The sequence below is a fragment of the Castor canadensis genome, chromosome 1, assembly GCF_047511655.1.
Source record: "Castor canadensis chromosome 1, mCasCan1.hap1v2, whole genome shotgun sequence".
Classification (NCBI taxonomy): Eukaryota; Metazoa; Chordata; class Mammalia; order Rodentia; family Castoridae; genus Castor; species Castor canadensis.
In genome coordinates this window covers 171,859,953-171,882,282 of record NC_133386.1, presented here as the reverse complement: position 1 = coordinate 171,882,282, position 22,330 = coordinate 171,859,953, and the positions used below count along the sequence as shown (strand labels likewise).

Here is a 22,330-nt window from a genome sequence, read left to right as displayed (position 1 = left end):
TCATCCAAAACTGAACCAAGAGGAAATTAATCACCTGAATAGACCTATAACACAAAATGAAATTGAAGCAGCAATCAAGAGTCTCCCCAAAAAGAAAAGTCCAGGACCTGATGGATTCTCTGCTGAATTCTATCAGACCTTTAAAGAAGAACTGATACCAACCCTCCTTAAACTGTTCCATGAAATAGAAAGGGAAGGAAAACTGCCAAACACATTTTATGAAGCCAGTATTACACTTATCCCAAAACCAGGCAAAGACACCTCCGAAAAGGAGAACTATAGGCCAATCTCCTTAATGAACATTGATGCAAAAATCCTCAACAAAATAATGGCAAATCGAATTCAGCAACACATCAAAAAGATTATTCACCACGACCAGGTAGGCTTCATCCCAGGGATGCAGGGGTGGTTCAACATACGAAAATCAATGAACGTAATAAACCACATTAACAGAAGCAAAGACAAAAACCACTTGATCATCTCAATAGATGCAGAAAAAGCCTTTGATAAGATCCAACATCATTTCATGATAAAAGCTCTAAGAAAACTAGGAATAGAAGGAAAGTTCCTCAACATTATAAAAGCTATATATGACAAACCTACAGCCAGCATTATACTTAACGGAGAAAAGTTAAAACCATTCCCTCTAAAATCAGGAACCAGACAAGGATGCCCACTATCTCCACTCCTATTCAACATAGTACTGGAATTCCTAGCCAGAGCAATTAGGCAAGAAGAAGGAATAAAAGGAATACAAATAGGTAAAGAAACTGTCAAAATATCCCTATTTGCAGACGACATGATCCTATACCTTAAAGACCCAAAAAACTCTACTCAGAAGCTTCTAGACATCATCAATAGCTATAGCAAGGTAGCAGGATATAAAATCAACATAGAAAAATCATTAGCATTTCTGTACACTAACAATGAGCAAACGGAAAAAGAATATATGAAAACAATTCCATTTACAATAGCCTCAAAAAAAATCAAATACCTAGGTGTAAACCTAACAAAAGATGTGAAAGACCTCTACAAGGAAAACTATACACTTCTGAAGAAAGAGATTGAGGAAGACTATAGAAAGTGGAGAGATCTCCCATGCTCATGGATTGGTAGAATCAACATAGTAAAAATGTCGATACTCCCCAAAGTAATCTACATGTTTAATGCAATTCCCATCAAAATTCCAATGACATTCATTAAAGAGATTGAAAAATCTACTATGAAATTTATATGGAAACACAAGAGGCCACGAATAGCCAAGGCAATACTCAGTCAAAAGAACAATGCAGGAGGTATCACAATACCTGACTTCAAACTATATTACAAAGCAATAACAATAAAAACAGCATGGTACTGGCACAAAAACAGACATGAAGACCAGTGGAACAGAATAGAGGATCCAGATATGAAGCCACACAACTATGAGCAACTTACCTTTGACAAAGGAGCTAAAAATATACGATGGAGAAATAGCAGCCTCTTCAACAAAAACTGCTGGGAAAACTGGTTAGCAGTCTGCAAAAAACTGAAACTAGATCCATGTATATCACCCTATACCAAGATTAACTCAAAATGGATCAAGGATCTTAGTATCAGACCACAAACTCTTAAGTTGATACAAGAAAGAGTAGGAAATACTCTGGAGTTAGTAGGTATAGGTAAGAACTTTCTCAATGAAACCCCAGCAGCACAGCAACTAAGAGATAGCATAGATAAATGGGACCTCATAAAACTAAAAAGCTTCTGTTCATCAAAAGAAATGGTCTCTAAACTGCAGAGAACACCCACAGAGTGGGAGAAAATATTTGCCAATTATACATCAGACAAAGGACTGATAACCAGAATATACAGGGAACTTAAAAAACTAAATTCTCCCAAAACTAATGAACCAATAAAGAAATGGGCATGTGAACTAAACAGAACTTTCTCAAAAGAAGAAATTCAAATGGCCAGAAAACACATGAAAAAATGCTCACCATCTCTAGCAATAAAGGAAATGCAAATTAAAACCACACTAAGATTCCACCTCACCCCTGTTAGAATAGCCATCATCAGCAACACCACCAACAACAGGTGTTGGCGAGGATGCGGGGAAAAAGGAACCCTCTTAACACTGTTGGTGGGAATGTAGACTAGTACAACCACTGGAAAAAAATTTGGAGGCTACTTAAAAAGCTGGACATCGATCTACCATTTGATCCAGCAATACCACTCTTGGGGATATACCCAAAAGACTGTTACTCCAGAGGCACCTGCACATCCATGTTTATTGCGGCACTATTCACAATAGCCAAGTTATGGAAACAGCCAAGATGCCCCAGCACTGACGAATGGATTAAGAAAATGTGGTATCTATACACAATGGAATTTTATGCAGCCATGAAGAAGAACGAAATGTTATCATTCGCTGGTAAATGGATGGAATTGGAGAACATCATTCTGAGTGAGGTTAGCCTGGCCCAAAAGACCAAAATACGTATGTTCTCCCTCATATGTGGACATTAGATCAAGGGCAAACACAACAAGGGGATTGGACTATGAGCACATGATAAAAGCGAGAGCACATAAGGGAGGGGTGAGGATAGGTAAGACACCTAAAAAACTAGCTAGCATTTGTTGCCCTTAATGCAGAGAAACTAAAGCAGATACCTTAAAGCAACTGAGGCCAATAGGAAAAGTGGACCAGGAACTAGAGAAAAGGTTAGATCAAAAAGAATTAACCTAGAAGGTAACACCCACACACAGGAAATCAATGTGAGTCAATGCCCTGTATAGCTATCCTTATCTCAACCAGCAAAACCCCTTGTTCCTTCCTATTATTGCTTATACTCTCTCTACAACAAAATTAGAGATAAGGGCAAAATAGTTTCTGCTGGGTATTGAGGGGGGGGGAGCGGGAGGGGGTGGAGTGGGTGGTAAGGGAGGGGGTGGGGGCAGGGGGGAGAAATGAACCAAGCCTTGTATGCACATATGAATAATAAAAGAAAAAAAAAAAAGACATACCTTTATAGAGTTAGCAATTTCCTGTATACCCTTCGCAGCAGCATCTTTTATGATTGGTGTGATTAAACCTTTATCTGTTGCCACAGCCACTGAAATGTCAATGGAGGGCAGCTGCTTTGGGCCGTCTCCATCCCAGCTAACATTAACACCTGGCATTTGCTGGAAATAGAAAAAACACATTATGAAGGGAAGCAGTTTCAGATCAAGGTGGTGTGGTCACAGAAAAATAACATCATTATGCATTTTCCAAAGTGAATACAGTTGGACAGAAGTAAATAAACATTTGTTTGAAAAAATGGTTTGAATCTCTGTTTTGATTATTGCTTATGTTTGGGAAGAAACATCATGCTTTGAGGAAATTCTGATGATGTACATGCTTTGGTGTCTTGACGTCATGGCTAAAAACGGGCTTCCTTTGTTACATCTAATTGCCAGAGGTATTTAATGTTTGTTATACTTCCTGCCTCATATGATGACCAAATGACCTTGATGGGGAGAGAGGAGCAGAAAAGGGTAGTGACCTGCAACCACATTTCTTTGGCTTTTTAGTTCAGTTCTGGAATGTATACTAGCAAGCTGTTAATAAATGACTCTATTTAAAAGAGATTCCCTAAGCACCACAAACAGAAGATACATATACTACATTTGAGCATGTATGTATTTAGCATACAAACAACTATACTGAAGGATGAAAAGAAAAGGTGAAACAACTAAATGCCTGGCAACAGTGTGCAATAATAATGATGACAAATAAATACTACAGGACAAAATGTTGCTGAAAATAGAAATCAAAAATAAATTTCTCTTCTCAAAAATTCTTTGCTTTCTACAACCCTTCCAGTATGCTATTTAAGTACAGCACAGTACCATTTGATTTCACTCTGCCCACCTAATTTTACTTGTGACCACTGCCCTATAATGAACTTTCCACTTTATTCAGCTTCTCACTGTCATGCTGGGCTCCTTCACATTTCAGGTCTATGTTCAATTGGTCTTTCCCTTTCTCTCCCTCTCCAGGCTTAGATTGTCCATTCATTTAACAAAGTCACAATATCAAAAGACTAAATATAAAGGCTGGTAGAGTGGCTCAAGCTGTAGAGCACCTGCCTAGCAAGTACTAGGCCCTGAGCTCCACCACCAGAAAAAGAAAACTAAAGAATAAAAACTAAAGTACAACCCCTCAAAATATTTTAAATTCTTCATAGACAACATTTAAGTAAACCACAAATATGAAGCAAAATCTCCAAAAACCTACAAATGAAGACTATCTGACAAATAAATATCATTAGAAAACTATGAAATGAAGACCCATAGGACATGGTCTAAGATGTATTTAAAAGAAAATTCATTTAGGCCTTATTAGTAAAGAAAGAATTAAAGTGAAGCACACATTCAAGTTTTCTAACCAAATGAACCTAAAAAATGGAATAAACAAACTAAAAACACAAATATGAGCTAATAAAAGCAAGACAGAGTTTAGAATAGCTCTAGATAATGAGGACATTGAAAGAACTCTTAAGAAATAGATGTAAATGATTAAGCTAATAGGTCTGGGAATCTAGAAGTAGGTTAATAGGTAATATTCTGAAAAAATACAATCTTCCATAATTTTTCTTTGGGGGGGGTAGTGGTACTGGGGTTTGAACTCAGGGCCTTGCACTTGCTAAGCAGGCACTCTACTACTTGAACTATACCCCCAGACCTTTTTCGCTTTAGTAATTTCTCAGGGAAGAGCTGAGTTTCTGCATGGATGGCCTCAGACCCCAATCCTCCTACCTAAGCCTCCATGTAGCTGGGACCACAGGCATGTACCACCACACCCAGCTTATTGGTTGAGATGTAATCTTGCTAGCTTTTGCCCAGGCTGGCCTTGAACCATGATCCTCCTATATCTCCACTTCTCAAATAGCTGGGATTACAGGCATGAGCCACTTCATCTGACTGTTGAGTCTGATCACAAACTTCCAAAAGGATTTCTTCTTTCATAATAAAATTCTCACTCCTTGCCATAACCAATAAGGCTCCCATTCTTTTCTCTTTTTCAAAAAACCTCATCTTCTATCCTCTCCACTTTTGCTATCTCCACTCCAGGTACACTACATACACCCTCAGCTTTGTCTTCAGATAACACATCCTCTTTGCCTTTGTTGGTGGCTAGACCCTCTGTCCAGAACCTTCTTTTATCAGTTTGGTTCACTCTCTCCTGTTTTGAATTCATGTCTCTATCCCCGGTTATTCTGCATCCATATTCTGCTTTTTCTCCTAGCATTTTCATCACCAGACACATGTTTGTTTTTCCTATCAGCTACAGTGTAAGCCCCATGGCATCAGAAACTATGTAGGCTTTCATTTACTATTGTAAAATCTCTACTGTTTAGAATGCATTACACTAGACAGAGATCAATTAGTATATGTTGAATAAAACATAATTAGTTTGTGAGCCCTTTTGATTCTCAGTTTCTTCATCTATAAAACAAAAGAAATTAAATAGGACATTTTAGCAATAAAATTATAAAGTTCCTAAGATACGAGACTATTTTAGAAGCCAAAATTATTTGAGGTTTGCCACTTACTTGAAGAGTAATAGCCGCTGCCTTGATGATAAAATCATTTACTGATACTTTAATATCATCTGAAAGAAAAATAATCATATTAAAACTAGTATTCATAATAAAACAACCATTAAGATTTCAAACTTGTAAACAAGTTTCACCACTGGCAAACAGTGATGAAAGTACTACAGATTTTTGTCTTCTTGCACAGTCAAGGTGCCCTTGATTAGAACAACTGGCATTTTATGAAATCCTGGATGAACAATATTAGCCATAAATGTAAAAACTCACTTCTAGGGGTTAGGAGTCTACTCAGTGACAGAACACTGTTCAGTATGTGCAAGGTCCTGTATTCAATCCCTAGCACCTCCCACCCCTGAAAAAGAAGTCACTTCTGAACCTTGATTATAATTTTTAAGAAAGTACTCAGAAATCATACATGAGAGCTTTAAGGATACATTACAAGGACAATCAGAGAGAAAAGAACCAACTCCTATGTCTCTAAAAAGACAAATGGTCTCTGTGTAGTCAGGATGTTTACAAATTGTGCTTATTTTGTTCTTTATAATACACTGACTGTCAGAAAACTGTTACATGTAAATACATTAAATAAGTATTAATGAGGTATAGGAGAAAGAGAATTAAAAATGACCACTGAATTAATGAATAAAAGCTTCTCAACACAACAGGATATAGCAAATGCCAATGATGAAGCAGTGTTGGCATAGGTCCTAGAGCAATGAATAAATGAGGTTCTGTGTCTAGATTTATGCTAAGTCCATCTGAATCAGTTTCCTTCCAGTATATATAATGATTTAAAAATAATGCTGGGTCTCCTCTCTTCCTACAGTACTGATTATTACCAAGGCATTTGATTTATATATACTTTGCTCTTACCAATGAGTATGAAAGTGTGAAAAAGGTAAACCTCATTTCATTCTTTCTTATAAGAGCTTTTAGAAAAAAGATCTTAAGATCAAGATCTAGTCAATGGTATGTGGCAAGAAACAAATCCTCTATAGTTTCTGCTGGGTATTGAGGGGGTGGGAGGGAGAGGGAGGGGGCGGAGTGGGTGGTAAGGGAGGGGGTGGGGGCAGGGGGGAGAAATGAACCAAGCCTAGTACGCACATATGAATAATAAAAGAAAAAGAAAAAAAAAAGGAAAATAAATAAATAAATAAAGATGTATATGAAAAATAAAAAAAACAAAAAAACCCCCCAAAAAACAAATCCTCTTACCACAGTAGTATGGAATTTTACGTAACAACAGTTCATTCCAAAAGTATGCTGGAGATTTTAGAAAGATTAGATGAGTTGCCATAAGACTACAAACTACCAAACTGTCATGATAAATGTTGGCTGAGTATCACAGCACTTCTAATTTTGATATCCAGAAATATGTGAGCATTCTAGTTTGTTTAAAATCCCCTGTATGAATAAAAATATAAATGGATTTCCAGTGTCCAGAAACTTTTAATGACAACCACACTGAAAAGATTTGGTCTATACAAATTCAAATATATTAATGTGACATTTTATGAACTGGTTCTGCTTGCCTCACATACCTCCATCAGCTTCCTTCTCACTTTATCTACTATACAAAGGTGTAGAAAGTGAAGGCCCACAGCCACCTACCAGCTGATGACTCTCAAACCTTCCCCTAAGGCCACAGTCCTCACTTAGAATTCTGTCTTCATTGTATCCCAACATTTCCAAGCATTTGAGCTGACCACTTTATTCACCTTGAAACACTTTCACTCATAGGCTCCTATGTTGCCGTGCTTTTCTGGTTTTCTTCAACTCTGTCTACTCACTCATTTTCAGTCCTTTCCTTGCAATACTGGCATATCCCAGACAGGAATTTTCATTCTATGGTTTTGATACCATGATACCATTTTTAGAATTAGGATTTCTCCTAGTTCTACCTTTATTGTGGTGTATTTGGAGCTTCAGACTTACATCTCCACCTTCTCACATGGCATTTCTACTTACATGGCTAACAGGCACCTCAACTCTGTAAACATCTGTAAAGGAGATTTCTTCTGCATTCTACCACTTGAGTTCATGCCTCCTGCCCTTTCACGCTTTGGTTATTTTTTGAATAGGGTCTCACATTTATGCCTTGGTCAGCCTGGACTTCGATCTTCCTGTTTATGCAGTAGCTGGAATGACAGCACATGCCAGTGCATCTACCTTTTTATTGGTTGAAATGGGGTCTTGTGAACTTTTTGCCCAGGCTGGTCCTCCTGATCTCTGTCTCCTATATAGCTAGTATTAGAGGTGTGGCCATCACACCCAGCTTATTTCTAATTCTTTATTATAAAAATTTCCAAACACTGATGACATTGAGTAAGAAGTAGTTTATAAAGGAATATCAAATACTTCTATTTTTACATTATGTTTCAAATGTAAAGTGTGGTGCATGCTTACAGAACGTTATATATCATATTAATCTTATATAAGAAAAAGGAATGGAGATAAGAAAACATGGGCTCTTTGAAGGCCCATGAGAAAATTCATAATTGTAAGGTTATACCAACCACGCAAAGATACTAAGCTGAGCCATTTATCCACTGAAATATTACTGAAATATTACTGCTTCTGCCTCATGAGAGGAAGGAAACAGGAAAATTGTTCCTGTATTAACATTAGTTATAACTAAGCAAGAATGATTTGAGGCCTACTTAGGGTGCTTCTATGGTTATTTTGTTTCTAAAGGTTATCACTTTCTCTTAAAGCCTTCCATTTGGTTCCTTGGACTTTCACAAGTTATCAGGTCACCTTCATAGAGAATGCTGAAGTCTATGTATAAATTGACTTGTCATTCCTGCTTTTACTTAGGGTGTACAAAGCTGTAAGACAAAGTTGTTTCCACTCTAACAGGATGAGAGAAAACACAGGATGAATTACAGAATCATGACTTTCCTTGAGCCCATTAGCTAGCTGAGGTCACAAAGCAACGAGATGAACTGAATGGCACAAGGAGATAAAGTGCTCTGAGGAGACCAACATGGGAAATGATCACCCACTGTCAGAGAATAGGCACATATAGGTAGGTCAGTGTTGCACAATGTGTGTGAGCAGATGGGGAAAATCAGCAGAGATGGGAACTATGAAAAACATTCAAATGGAAGTCCAGGGAGAAAACACATGTTATCAAAGAAAAAGTATATTTTTGTTAAGTTTTGCAGACTAAACATAGCAGAGGAAAAAAATCTGAATTTGAATCTGTAACAATAAAAATTATCTGAACTGAAGCACAAAGAAAAAAAAAGGTAAACTAAAAAGAACAGAACATCTATAACAGTTCTGGAGAGCTCTAACATGAGCATTAGAGTCTCAAAGAGAAAATACATGAAGCAGAAGATACAGTTAATAATGCTAGAAATTTTCTAAAATTAATAAAAGGTAATAAAGCACAAATCCAAGAAGCCAAGAAAAATAAAAATAGGATAAGTACAATGGCAGGTGGCAGGTGGCAGGGTAGAGGGGAGGACCTAGGCATAGAGTAACCAAATTGCTAATACAAAAAATCTTGAAGGCCACCAGAGAAGGGACAAACATACACAGGGCAAGACAGATTAAGAACAGCAACAGGCATTTTACAATCCAGAAGATAATAGAAGTGTATCTTTATTTAATTCTGCACCCAGAAGAATTATTTTTCAAAAATACAGCGGACAGAGACACATCCATTAGGATGGCTATCAAAAAAAAAAAAAAAAAAAAAGAAAGAAAGAAAATAACAAGTATTGGTGAGGATGTGAAGAAATTAGAACCCTTGTGAACTGTTGACAGAAAGGTAAAATGGAAGTACCTTAAAAATTAAAATTTAAAATGAACTAACAGATTATGCAGCAATCATGCCTCTGGTGATATGTCCAAAAGATTTCAAAGCAAGAATACAAAGAGGCAACTGCAAATATATGTTCACAGCATTATTCACAACAGCAAAAAGGTGGAAGTAACCCAAGTATGCACTGACAAATGAGGGGATGAACAAAATAAGGTATATATACACTATGAACTACTATTTAGCCTTGAAGAATGAATTCTGACACACTAGTTCATCATTGATGAACCTTGAAGACATTATATGAATGAAATAATAGGGCAGTAAAAGGACAAGTACTATATGATTCCATGCATATGACTTACAGCAGTCAAAGTCAGATGAACGGAAAATGGAATGATAGTTGTCAGGGGTTGGAGGTGATAGAGGAATGGGGAGTTATAGTGATGATGGTTGTACAAAAATAGGAATATCAATGCCACATAAAATGGTTAAAATGTAAATTTCATGTTATATATGTTTTATAATTAAAACTGTAAGAAGAAAAAAATGAAGCAGAAATTCTGTAGACAAAAACTGATAGTTTATTGTCAGCCAACAAGCACTAGAAGAAACTTAAAGAAAATTCTTTAGATAGAGTAAGTATGATAGCAGACAGTTCTACAGAAAAGAAGAATGTTAGAAACAGGAAAATTGCCAGGCACATGTGGCTCATGCCTGCTACTCAGGAGGCAGAGATCAGGAGGATTGCAGTTCGAAGCCAAATAGCTCATGAGACGCTATCTCAAAAAACCCATGACAAAAAAATTTGGGCTGGTGGAGTGGCTCAAGGTGAAGAACCTGAGTTCAAACTCCAGTACTGCAAAAAAAGAAAGCAACAGGAAAACTATGATAGTTGTATGAGAGAAGTTGATGGCAAACTATAATAAGTTAAAGAATTATAATTATAAATCCCGGTGTGCCACACAAAGAGATGGAGAAAGAGACTGGTAAAGGATAATATGGGGAAATAAAATGCAGTCATAAAAAAACGCCCACAATTTGAAAGGAGGCAAGAAGAAAAAATGAAGAAGAGATAGAACTAGAAATCAAAGAACAAATAGTAGGTAAAAATCCACCATTATAGTAACGGTGACTGGTCTACAGACCTTAATAAAAATACAAAGACCACAGAGTTGAATTTAAAAGCAAGGGCCAACTATAAGCTGTTGCAAGAAACCTATTTAAATATAAGTACACAAATTATTAAAAAATAGAAGATTATAAAATATATCATAAAAATAGAATATGAAAAGCACTTCAGATTATAACAGTAGTAAGATAATACTGTAACTTTATGCCAGTAAACTTGGTAACTAATATAAATGCTATACATTTCTTGAAAGACACACACCATAAAAAAGCTCCTTAAAAACAGTACTCTGTATCTATCTTAAATATTGAATTTGTAGGTAAAAGTCTCCCCACAAAGAAAATTCCAGGTCTATATCCAGTTTCATTGTCGAATTCTATGAAAAAATTAAAACTCTTCCAGAAGATAAAGAAAGAGAAAACCCAACTTCTTCTACAAAATCCAATAATAAACCCAAGGGAAAAGAAATATCAAGAAAAGAAAAATGAAGTATAGTATTTCTCATGGGCATACATTTAAAGATCTTAATAAATTTTAGAAAATGAAATCAAACAATATATGAAAAGGTTATTGATTAAATGGTTATATGAGGAGTATCAAATTGACTCAACATTTGAAATTCAACAAATGTAATTCACCATATTAACAAATGGAAAAGTAAAAGATTATCTCAAAAGATACACAAAAAAACTGACAGAATTTAATATGCACTCAGGCTTAAAATTCTCAATAACTGAGAATAGAAATTTCCTCAATATGAAAAAGAGAATCTACAAAAAAAAAAACAACCAACCAACCAAAACTACTATTAATGTTAAAGACTCAATACTTTCCCCCCTAAATCATTAACAAGTCAAGAATGTCTGTTTATACCACTTAGAGTCGTCATTATACAACTGCCTTAGCTAGTGCAATAAGGCAAGAAAATTATATAAAAGGCAAATAGATTTGAAAGGCAGAAATAAAACCATCATGCTAGTATTTTTCTCTCAGCAACTTTACTTTTAGTTGATTTATTTTGGAGGGGGGAGTGTTAAAAATCTAATTATGTGCAAGTGCATTTTGAAGAAATATAACACTAAAACTTGCATAAAGAAGAGTGATATCTAAGTTATATTTAAAACCTAAAACATTCTTAAATCTGTGTTAAATCTTGGTAAAATGTTCAGGATTTTTTTTGTTCACATATCACAACACAAATAAAAATAACCATTTAGCCTGAGCAAGTCATTCATAAATTCTTATTTAAGAAATTCACATATGTGAAAGTTAAAGCAAACCAAAAAATTAGCCTATTTTTGCTTTAAAAAAACAGTAACAACCCAACCAATCAGTTAGCTAAACCATAATACTATTTGTAGCTCTCAGTGTATGACAGAGTTGGACTCAATAAATGTCTGCTGAATGAGTATTAGTTAGCTGAATGTATATTACTGAAATACTATGAAAGAGATTCTGGAATAAAAATAAGGCAGAAACCATTATGCATAAAGGTAATATATCTGTGATTTTTTTCAACAGTATGGAGCCAATTCATTTCACATAGGAAAACAGATTCAACTTTTTCCTCTAGCACTAAAACACACCAAAAGTAGACTATAATTAGATTATGAAATCAAAATTAAAAGCTATATAATGTGCATTTTATAAAGGATTTTATAATAGTTAAGTTAGCTGATTATGTACTGATTAAGTAAATTTCACTATACTGACCTCTGACTAGATCTTGTCTAACTTTTAAAACTGCTCCAAGGTCACAGTCAGCAGTAGCATATGCATGAGGTACAGTACTTTTAGATTCGGTTAATCTCTTGGCAATAACTCTTCGAATATTGCTAGCAGGGATTTCAGTGAATGTGCCCTAAAACAAAATGAAACAGCAATTTTTCCATTAAACCACAAGTAGGATAGAAAAACAAAACAGAATGAATAAAACAATTATCTGAACTCTAGTCTCAGTGACCTAATTCATGACGTCAATTAAAGATGAAAAAGTACTATTATTTCCATATATGAGGAATATAAGAAATTCAAGACACCTGGGCTTTAGCATAGAAAAAAAAACAGTAAAATTCATCTTTCAGCTGAAAATGGAACATCTTGGAACACCTTATGCTACTGTGTTTAAGATAATTAAAAATAAATCTACCAAATCATGATTTCCTCATAACTATCTCTATGTGCATAGTGAATGTGTACATGTTTATATATACTATACATGTATACTATACACACACACATTTAGAGAGCAGGAGAGTAGAAGAGAGACAGACAGACCCACATACATATGGCCTGTAAGCAGCTTTTGTTAACAAGTATCATTTAACAAAACTCAAAGCAGCCAATAAGCTAATACACTGACTACAGGCAATTCTTATAAAAATGGCATAAAGTAGAAAAAGATAAGCCAATAGAATGGATAATCTGTCAGTATTTCTATTTTCATTTGTAATTTGAAAAAAAAAAAAACACCACCACAGTAGAAGGATCTTTTTTCTACTTGGAATTCAAACTATAAAGTATGAGTGAAATCATAAAAGCTTCCCATAACTTTGTTGTAGTTTTCCCATTCTGTTTCTTGAACATCTCACAAAAGCACAAATAGGACACATGTTACATCTAATTCCTTTCTTATCCTTCATTCCATTCTGGGACAAGGTCACAATCACATCAGGATAATATAGAAGAAGAAGTGAAAATGCAGCTGATTTCTACAAATGATCTCTTACAGAATTAAACATTTTATGTTAGCACAGTGTCTGATCGATTAGAAGAAATGCTTTCTACATGTTGTAAACATCCAAAAGTAAGGCTTATCTTCCTAATTTGAATAAGCTATTTTTTAAAGAAGATTTGATGACACACAGTTTTTGTGTATGTAGTCTAAATTAAGGTTTATTTCTCTCCTAGTAAGAACAGCATAGGTTTATTTCTTCTTTTATGTTTTTTAGGTTTCTATTCAATTTTAAATAAAGCTGATTATCCTGTATTTCTTCTGATGAGAAGTAAATGACATGAGGTATAAAGAAAGGGACATAGAGAGGAAAAATGAAGTAACCTGAAAACAAAACACAGTTGTTACACTATATATGTGTAGGAAGGAAAGTATGATTGCTTATACAGTACAGTCTATATGGTTATTCATAATAAGACTATCAATTCTCTAGCTAAAAAATAGAACATCCATAAAAAGAACTAGTGTCAGCTACCAATCATTACACCCAAGGAAAAAAAGGCATGAAAAGTATCATGCTTATACAGCATATGTGGTGCTGAAGTTGTGGAACTTGTGGTAAATTTAAACTGAATCATAGTTCTACTTGGAAGTCAGTGCTATATAAACAAATTTGGTTTCTGACAGGAAATCTGCAAGAAAAAGCATTTGGAGCATTTGTTTTTCCTTTATAACTTGAAGGTGTTACTAAAACAGATTGATCTAAGTACTGGTAAATCCTATGATAGTTGTTTTATTTTCTTTCTAAGTACTGGTAAATCCTATGATAGTTGTTTTATTTTCTTTCTCACTTATCTGAACCATAAAAATCTTACTCAGAGGGCATTACCACAGCATTAGGTTGTCCAGGAGTTGAAACTGGTGGGATCATTGGCCGGGGATAAGATGGCCCTGCTGTGGCCTGTGGAGGCAAAGATGCTGTGGGAATAGATGGAGGAGCTGGGGCTGCTCTGGTCTCAGTAATCTTGCCCATCTGTTTCAGCTTGACAAGGTTGAGGGCATCTCTGGAGATAAGGAGAAATTAGATAACTATGATTAGCAACAAGGTATAAAAGATGACAAATAGAAAATGATGGTGAGATGTATGAAAAGAAGATACAGAAATATTAAGACTAGAAGTATATAATCCAGTGTCAATTATTTGACCTAGAATAGTAAAATCTGTCTCCTACATGTTTTTCTGATTCTTACTATTTATTCAATGGTTATATGTACATTTTCAAAAATGAAATAATTATAATTTCATCATGGTATCAGGTATAGATAATAATTTTTAAAAACACTTTTTAATGGTAGGTGAGTGTCACTAGGTAGATGAACAATTCACTAATTAAAACATGTCCTCATTATACTTGTGAAATAATTTTCACATGGCATTCACAAAGTGTCAAGTTAATTGTATCTATGATATTTACTAGCTCATTATTTATTCTAGTATAGAAGAGTTTGCGTATGACCAGAAAATCATGCCATTTTTAATTTGTTCAATATGCTATCAGCACAACGTAATGTAATAAAGGTAACCCACAGCATCATTCAGAATAAAAATAATTAAACTAGTTACAGACTAGCCTTTGTATTACTCTGTAAATCAAAGGCATTTTTATAAAAGCATATAATCAGACTAAAAAATACACTAAGCCATTAATTCAGTGAGCTAACTTGTAATAGGTAAAAAACAGTAATGTTTTCTTAACAAACAGCTTTTTATGACAAATTTAATATCTGACATTTTTGAAGTACCTTTTCAATTTGAATTTAAAAATCTGTTTTGCATAATCTAAAAACAACTTCAGGATAACACAAATTTAAAGATGGAATGTAATTTAAAAATTTTTCAAACACAGTTAATGTTTTGATATTGTTTTGATTTTGTTATCACCAAATCAAAGTAGTAAAGGGAAAAGCCTGGAGTCTGTTGAGCGCATCTGAGATAAGTATATTCTCTCAAATATAAGTTCCTTATTATCTTAAGATAACGTGGTAGGCAGAATTATGAGATGGCTCCAGTATTTCTGCTCTTGGAGTATACCTCACATAGCCTCTCTATAGTATAAGTGGGTCTGTGAATTTGACAGACATCACTGTCATGGTGAAGTTACATCATGTGTCAAAACTAATGGGACTTTAGATGGGAGTAAGGTCCCAAATTGATTGCCTTTGAGTTACTCAAAAGACAAATTATCTTGGAGAGGCCGCACATATACCAGGTAAGCCCTTAAAGGAGTTGTGCCTCCTGAAAGAAGAGATATGAATTGAGGAAGTCCACTGAAGGCCTTGGAAGAAAGAAACAGGCACACTGTTCAGACTTCTGACCTACAAAACTGCCAGCAACAAATAAGTATTTAGGCTGCTAAGTTTGCTATAACTTGTTATACAGCAATAGAAAACTGACACAGGCAGGAATGTGTGAACCTCCATGCATCATTAGAAGGACATCCCAACATCCACTGGCACATTTATCAGGGAAGAGGGTTCATGAACTTAACTTTAAGAACAACTAAGTTACATGCTTCAAAATTAAAGAATTAACATTTTAGATGACAGATCTTATCAACAAAGCAATCTAAAATGCTATGTCAATGAAAATGTCACAATGAAGCCCATTATTCTGTACAATTAATAAAAAATAAACATACCATCTTGGAACCTTACTACTGAAAGAGGGGGTAAAAGTGGAAGAATGAGTTTATCATGGGTCAGGGAAGTGCTTATGTTAAATAATCTTACACCAGCCATGTGGGAGAGATAAATATTACTCCTAATTTATAGAGGAGTGGACTCAAAATAGTTATGTTCTACATCTGAGTACTTCTCAAACATCTATTATATTCCAGATATTGGGGTATACAATGTTAGACAAAATATTTTCCATCAGGAGCTTTATTCTTCTTTATTCTTCATACATAAGTCACACAAATGTATTAGAATAATAAAGAACATAAAACCAAATAATCAGAAAATGAGGGATGAGAAGAGGGGCTATTTTATAACAGAATGATCAGTGAAGGCCTGAACAAAAGCCATCTGTGCAAAACGATGTAAAGGAGCAAACCTCAAGAGTTTGGAAAAGTATGTTTCTAGAGAGGGAAGAGCAAGTGCCAAGGCAGGAAAAATGTGGCTTCTAAGAAAATATGTTTTTCTTCTAAGAACAGAAGGAAGGCTAGTATGGAAGGAGTACAGTGAACAAAATGGAGAGGATGAAAAGATGAAGTCAACAGCCAACAGCTGCCAGGGCTGGGATCAAACTCAGGTATAGCCAACTCCAAAGTCTATGCATTTTCCTCTGCTTTTCTAAGACCTATGTTCATGCTATGCAAATAAAATATAAACAAAAGCAGAGTTTTCCCATAAGAATAGACAATCACATAATGAAAGTGTTTCTTAGATTAACAGAATCCTAGGACTGAATAAAGAAGTGGGATCTGTCTAACCTAAGGCAAAAAAGGATGACCTGACAAAGGCCTTTTACCTATCTTTAGAAAAGTATAGGAGCACAGCTACTGGCAATGCTAGTTCTCAAGGGGTGGCCACAGCCTAAGACGGACGGAGTGGAGGAGGCATGTGTCCTAGCGAATGATGTCAGGGATCTTTAAGGCTTTTGACAAGCCTATTTCTATTTGAAAATCAAGTTTTACTCTACTAATGATATTTATAAAGCAAAAGCACTATTTTTTAGCTAATTGTGATTATTATCTAGGTGTATAAGTAAATGACGACCAATATAATCCTTGGAGACTTATGTCATGAGCCCAAATATAGCCAGACAGTAAAAAGTATAGGCACTGATTAACACAAGGCCTTCTTTTGATTCAGAAAAATGCCTTCAAGAAACAAAATTTAGCTTTTTTTTTTTTTTTGTGGTACTGGGGCTTGAACTCAGGGCCTACACCTTGGGCCACTCCACCAGCCCTTTTTTGTGATGGTTTTTTATTCAAGATAGAGTCACAGAAACTATTTGCCTGGGCTGGCTTCAAACATGATCCTCCAGATCTCTGCCTTCCAAATAGCTAGGATTACAGGCGTAAGCCACAAACACCCAGCCAAAATTTAGCTTTTTAGACCTCTTATATGTCATGTCCTAATATTATTAATTACTTCCCATTTATGTAATTAAATCTGTCTCTACCAAAATATATTACTGATCTGATTTATATGAAATTCAAGTTTAATATCACAGTGGCAAATTGAAAACATGTTAGTTTCCTTACATAGAGACCACTCTTAGTCATCAGAAACAAACAAAACAAAAAAACACAACAAAAGCTACTTTGTCAATACCTGAATACAACTATTTAAAAACACAGTGGAGACACTAAGTATACACATTTTTATCTCGCTATGAGCACAACCATTACTATTTTACAAAGAAAAAAGTAGTCTAGTTTTATCTCAGTGGCAATTAACATTTTTGAGTAAAACAGCACTTAGTGAAGAACAGACGTAAATAGGAGTCATTAATCACATAGAAAATAATTTTGGCCATTGGTTCATGGCAAACCAATACTGATTTTATAATTATACAGCTTATAGAGTATAAATGTTAATTATTGCTTAATAATAGCCAACAGTTGTTTCTGTAATGCAGAGATGTTTTAAATGATGTCTGCCCATCAAGTAATTAATTAGACTAAACTTGAAGGATTAAGCAGGCATTAAAACTATAAAAATTGGGAGGAAAACAATATTCCAGGCACATCTGCAAAAAAGCAGAGGATACATTGCAAGTGTATTCAGGAAGAAACTTCTTTATCCTGATCCATTAGAAAGTAATTCATTTGTGTATGGCATAAATTAACTTGGAAAAGAAACATCACTAAAAACCAGAGAACTGCCATAGTTATCAGACTTCTGATGCAATGATATTAATATAAACATTAACTAGAAGTATGATTTAAAACTGAGATGTGCCAAACTCATTTAGGCTGCAAAGAACCCAAGTGTGTTCTGCCTCTAATTGTAACACAGTCACTTGCTTTCTTAAAAGAGACACATGTATAGGCTAAGTCTACATGCTTTTGTGCAACATATATTTTGAGAAATATGTTTGTTTTAATGCAAAATTAAAACAGCAGCTTTGACACCTATGATTTTCTTCATGAATGCAATGGGTCAGAAGCAGTTCCTTAGCAGATGGACTGTTGTATTCTACTTGCACTTATAGCTGAAAGGCGTGGAAGAAAGATATCCCTCACTGTTTTCAGATTTTGGATGCAGTTTTTACTAAAGCCTGTGATTTTTCAACTATTTCAAAAGATAACCTATCTGTACATGACACCAGACCAAAACCTTTTCCAAAGTCATCTTAATGTTAAACAGAAAATATCTTTAGTACCAAACAAAAGGAAAACTCTTCAATAATGCATGCATTTAGGATCCATTTTTTTCTCATGAAATCTTTTGTAATGGTTCATATTTTGAAGACCAAAGTTTGGCTCCCTTATGGTAGGGAACTAAGGAATAGCAGAGAAGAAAATTGGGTAACAGCAGGAGAAAGATGGCAAAAATATCAAAATATCTTGAATACTGCTTCCTGAGGGCATCACAATAATAGTATTTTGTTCTCTTTAGAAATGCTATGATAATATAATTTTCAAATCATGTTTTTTAAGAAAATGTGTTTGTGCCTCATAAGTATATTCAGCACATATGAAGGAAAAATAAGAGAAAAAACCTTATTTATTACATTGCTGTCATACGATAGAACTGCTTTTTATTTTTTTGAACTCAGGGCCTTCATCTTTAGCCACTCCACCAGCCCTATTTTTGTGATGGTTTTTTCAAGATAGGTTCTCACGAACTATTTGCCTGGGCTGGCTTTAAACCATGATTTTCCTGATCTCTGCCTCCTGAGTAGCTAGGATTATAGACATGAACCACCAGCACGCAGCTAGAACTGCTTTTTAAAAACTCATCTAATCACCAAATTCAGGGGTCTTTTCTCAGATCCCATCTTCTTTGACTTTTCAACCATTGCCCAGATATCCTCCAACACAAGAAATGAGACAGCTAAACAATTTAGCTGTTGATGGTCTCAATGAGAGCTACCTCTCTAACCTTAAACTATCTTCTGTGATACATCTTCAACCCACTGATCCTGATTCCTGGATGGCCATTATATGTTAACAACAAGCTTTAACAAGTAATTAAATCCCTTATTTCTACTTCTATTCTGGGGTCAGCATTTTCATCACCCAGACTGAATCCCAAATTCATTCCTTAACTTGCTATCTTTATCTACACTCTACATTCAGTCTTTTACAAAGGCTTCTGAATTCCATCCTTATGATGTTGTCTGTAGCAGAAGTTTTCTTTTCCTTCTATCCACATTCAAGTACAGTACTCAACATCTCTTATTTGGATTATCTTCTGAGCCTCGCCTCAATTTATATCCGTACCACAGGTCTTTGTTCCAATTTATCTTACACAAAATTGCAAAACTGATCCTTCTGAGATGTACCTAGCACTATTTTGTATTTCACCAAATCTTTAATGATTAATGAATTAAATAGACTCTTCTTCCTATCACTCAGAATTATAGGTAAGCCAAGTCTATATTGCTATGAAGATAGTTACTTTATTACATTTTTGTGGAGAGTTTCACTAAGGCATAGATGATTAATAAAATTAAGATATCAATAGTGAATGAGAGTTGATGTGTGGAGAAAAACACAGGCTTAACTAGCTATCAAGATTCTTAATTTTAGATCTTTATGGCTGAGTGAAACCTTTTAAGTCCTTTAATTAAATATCCTAGTCTAGGTCATTGCTTTTCAGTTAGCTCTCAGAACATGTGATTTCCAACTGATATAGTATGGCATGAACTCCATAGTATGTGTGCAACAGAACCACACACACACACACATTTGGTTAATAAACCAGTAAGGCCACATTATAGATAAACGAGGACATCTAAGAAATAAAGCTCTACTGCTTTCAATAAAAGCAGTAGTTTACTCAACAGTAAACTAGTGCTCTAATGAAAAATAAAGTAAACTAGTGAAAAAAGGTCCAATTTCCTGATCCAGCACTGCTGCTTAATATATTATGTCATTATCTTTGCTCTACCTTAACTTTAAAAAATTCTGGCCAACATTATTGTATCTTATTAATTAGTTAAACATGAAATAAGAATACCACTTTAAAACATTAACTCAATTTAAAATATTTAATGTGATTGCCAATAGAAATGTAGCAGCAACAATCACTATGGTAGCTGTACAATAGTTCATAAGCCTGTTTGCTTATTCTCTACCTTTTCCATCAGACTAATAGCCAACAGAGAAGAGGTTACCTGTTTTAAAACACTCATGAGAGACTCAAAAATTTAAACAAAAGGAAAACCAGAACAGTTCCTAGAAGAGGAAGAGTGTCATAAAGATGTCAGCACTAAGTTAATTTAATACAAGTTCATTAAAATATCATAGCCTCCCTGCACATGCACCTGTAGAAATAGAAGAACTGCTTAAAGCTTATTGGAAAGAATAAAATAGGCATATACTAATGAAACTAGTTTATGGAAAAAGGAAGGACAAGGGAAAGCACTCTGATATCTCTATCAGATTTTAAAGCATACCATAAAATATTTATAATTAAAGTGTAGCAGTAAGAAAGCATGGTAATAACTCATGGACAAACAAATCAATGGAATAGCGAAGAAACTCAAAATAAGAAGCAACTGAATATGCAAAGTGCTGTGTAACAAGTGAATGAAGTCCAAACAGTTAAGAATTAAATGATTTTTAAAACATATTTTTCATGTTTTAGAAATTTAAATGTGATTGGGTGATACAAACTTGAAATAACTTAAGGTTTCACTGTTCTGCACTCTCATTTCCTACATTTATCACCATTGCTATGGATCTGACTCAGTTACTAAATTAGAACTGTTCTTCAACAATGCTACAATAACTCAGAAAACAACCCTTCCATAGAATTTAATTTACACTGACAAAAGCAATTAAAAGCATAAAGAAAAAGCATACATCCTCTAAATCTTAACATTGAATAAGTTCTTTTTAAATTCTTTGAGAAAAAAAAAATGATAGAATTGATTGTTATATAAAGCACACACATACTCTTTAGTGAAGATCCCCCGAGGGCCAGTAGCTGTGCCCTGGCTAGCATTCAGTGCATGTTTTTCCAGAATATTACGGGCAGCTGGACTCAAACGGATCCTAAGAAAACATGAAGATTAATGGAACTAATTAACACTTACACTGATTCAAACAGATTTAAATGTCAACAATTTTGCTGATAATTAGAAAAATAAAATCTTATAGTAAAGTTAAAATGACTCCCATAAATGCTCACAAATAAATTAATCTGTACCAATTTAGTTTATTGTCAAAACATTTTTGCAAAACTTTAGTTACTATTTCAAAATATTCTTTTAATAAGAGTTAAGTATTCATTAGAAGAAAGAGCTTCCATTTTAACTAACTACATTTCACGTGGCTCCTCAATAAGGAACTAATGAATCAACAAGGAATTACACTGTTTGGTCATATAGTTTTTATTGTGATAAACTGTATATAAAATTTACCATGTTAAGGATTTTTAGTTGTACAGTTGAGCAATAACAAGGACAACCACTGTCATCATCCATCTCTTGAAATTTCTCATCTTCCTGAACTGAAATTCTGTGTCCTATAACAATAATTCTCCATTCCTGCTTCCTCCCAGACTCTGGTGACCACTGTTCTACTTTGTCTCTGCTCATTTGACTCCTCTAAATACTTCATATTAAGTAGAATTAAATACATCTGCCCTTTTGTGACTGAGTGTACTCAGCACAATGCCTACAAGGTCCATCCATGTTGCAGCATGGATCAGAATGTATCCTTTTGAGGATGAATAACATGACAAGGTATGAACAGACATCATTTTGGACATGTATTGTTTCTACCATTTTGCCACAGTAAATAATGCTGTGTGAATATAAATGTACTAACACTGTGTGCTTTTAATTCTTTTGAATATATACCCAGAAGTGGACTTGCTGGATGATACCATAATTCTATTTTTGAGAAAATGCTATACTGTTTTCCACAGCACCTATACCAGTTTATATTTTCACTAGCAATGCAAATGAAACAAGAGTTCCACTTTCT

General features: G+C 34.7%; 1 protein-coding gene across 4 annotated transcripts in view; it reads right to left on the bottom strand.

Annotated features, from left to right (window-relative positions):
- The window catches only part of Pdhx (pyruvate dehydrogenase complex component X), a 68,920-nt gene that overhangs the window by 8,932 nt on the left and 37,658 nt on the right, over window positions 1–22,330 (bottom strand). For all 4 annotated transcript variants that reach the window (XM_074044347.1, XM_020183855.2, XM_074044363.1 and 1 more), the window contains 5 exons: window positions 21,296–21,394; window positions 14,047–14,221; window positions 12,197–12,344; window positions 5,580–5,638; window positions 3,007–3,165 (listed from right to left, as the gene is read on the bottom strand). In XM_074044347.1, the coding sequence (XP_073900448.1) occupies window positions 3,007–3,165; window positions 5,580–5,638; window positions 12,197–12,344; window positions 14,047–14,221; window positions 21,296–21,394 (640 nt within the window). The remainder of the gene's footprint in view (window positions 1–3,006; window positions 3,166–5,579; window positions 5,639–12,196; window positions 12,345–14,046; window positions 14,222–21,295; window positions 21,395–22,330) is intronic.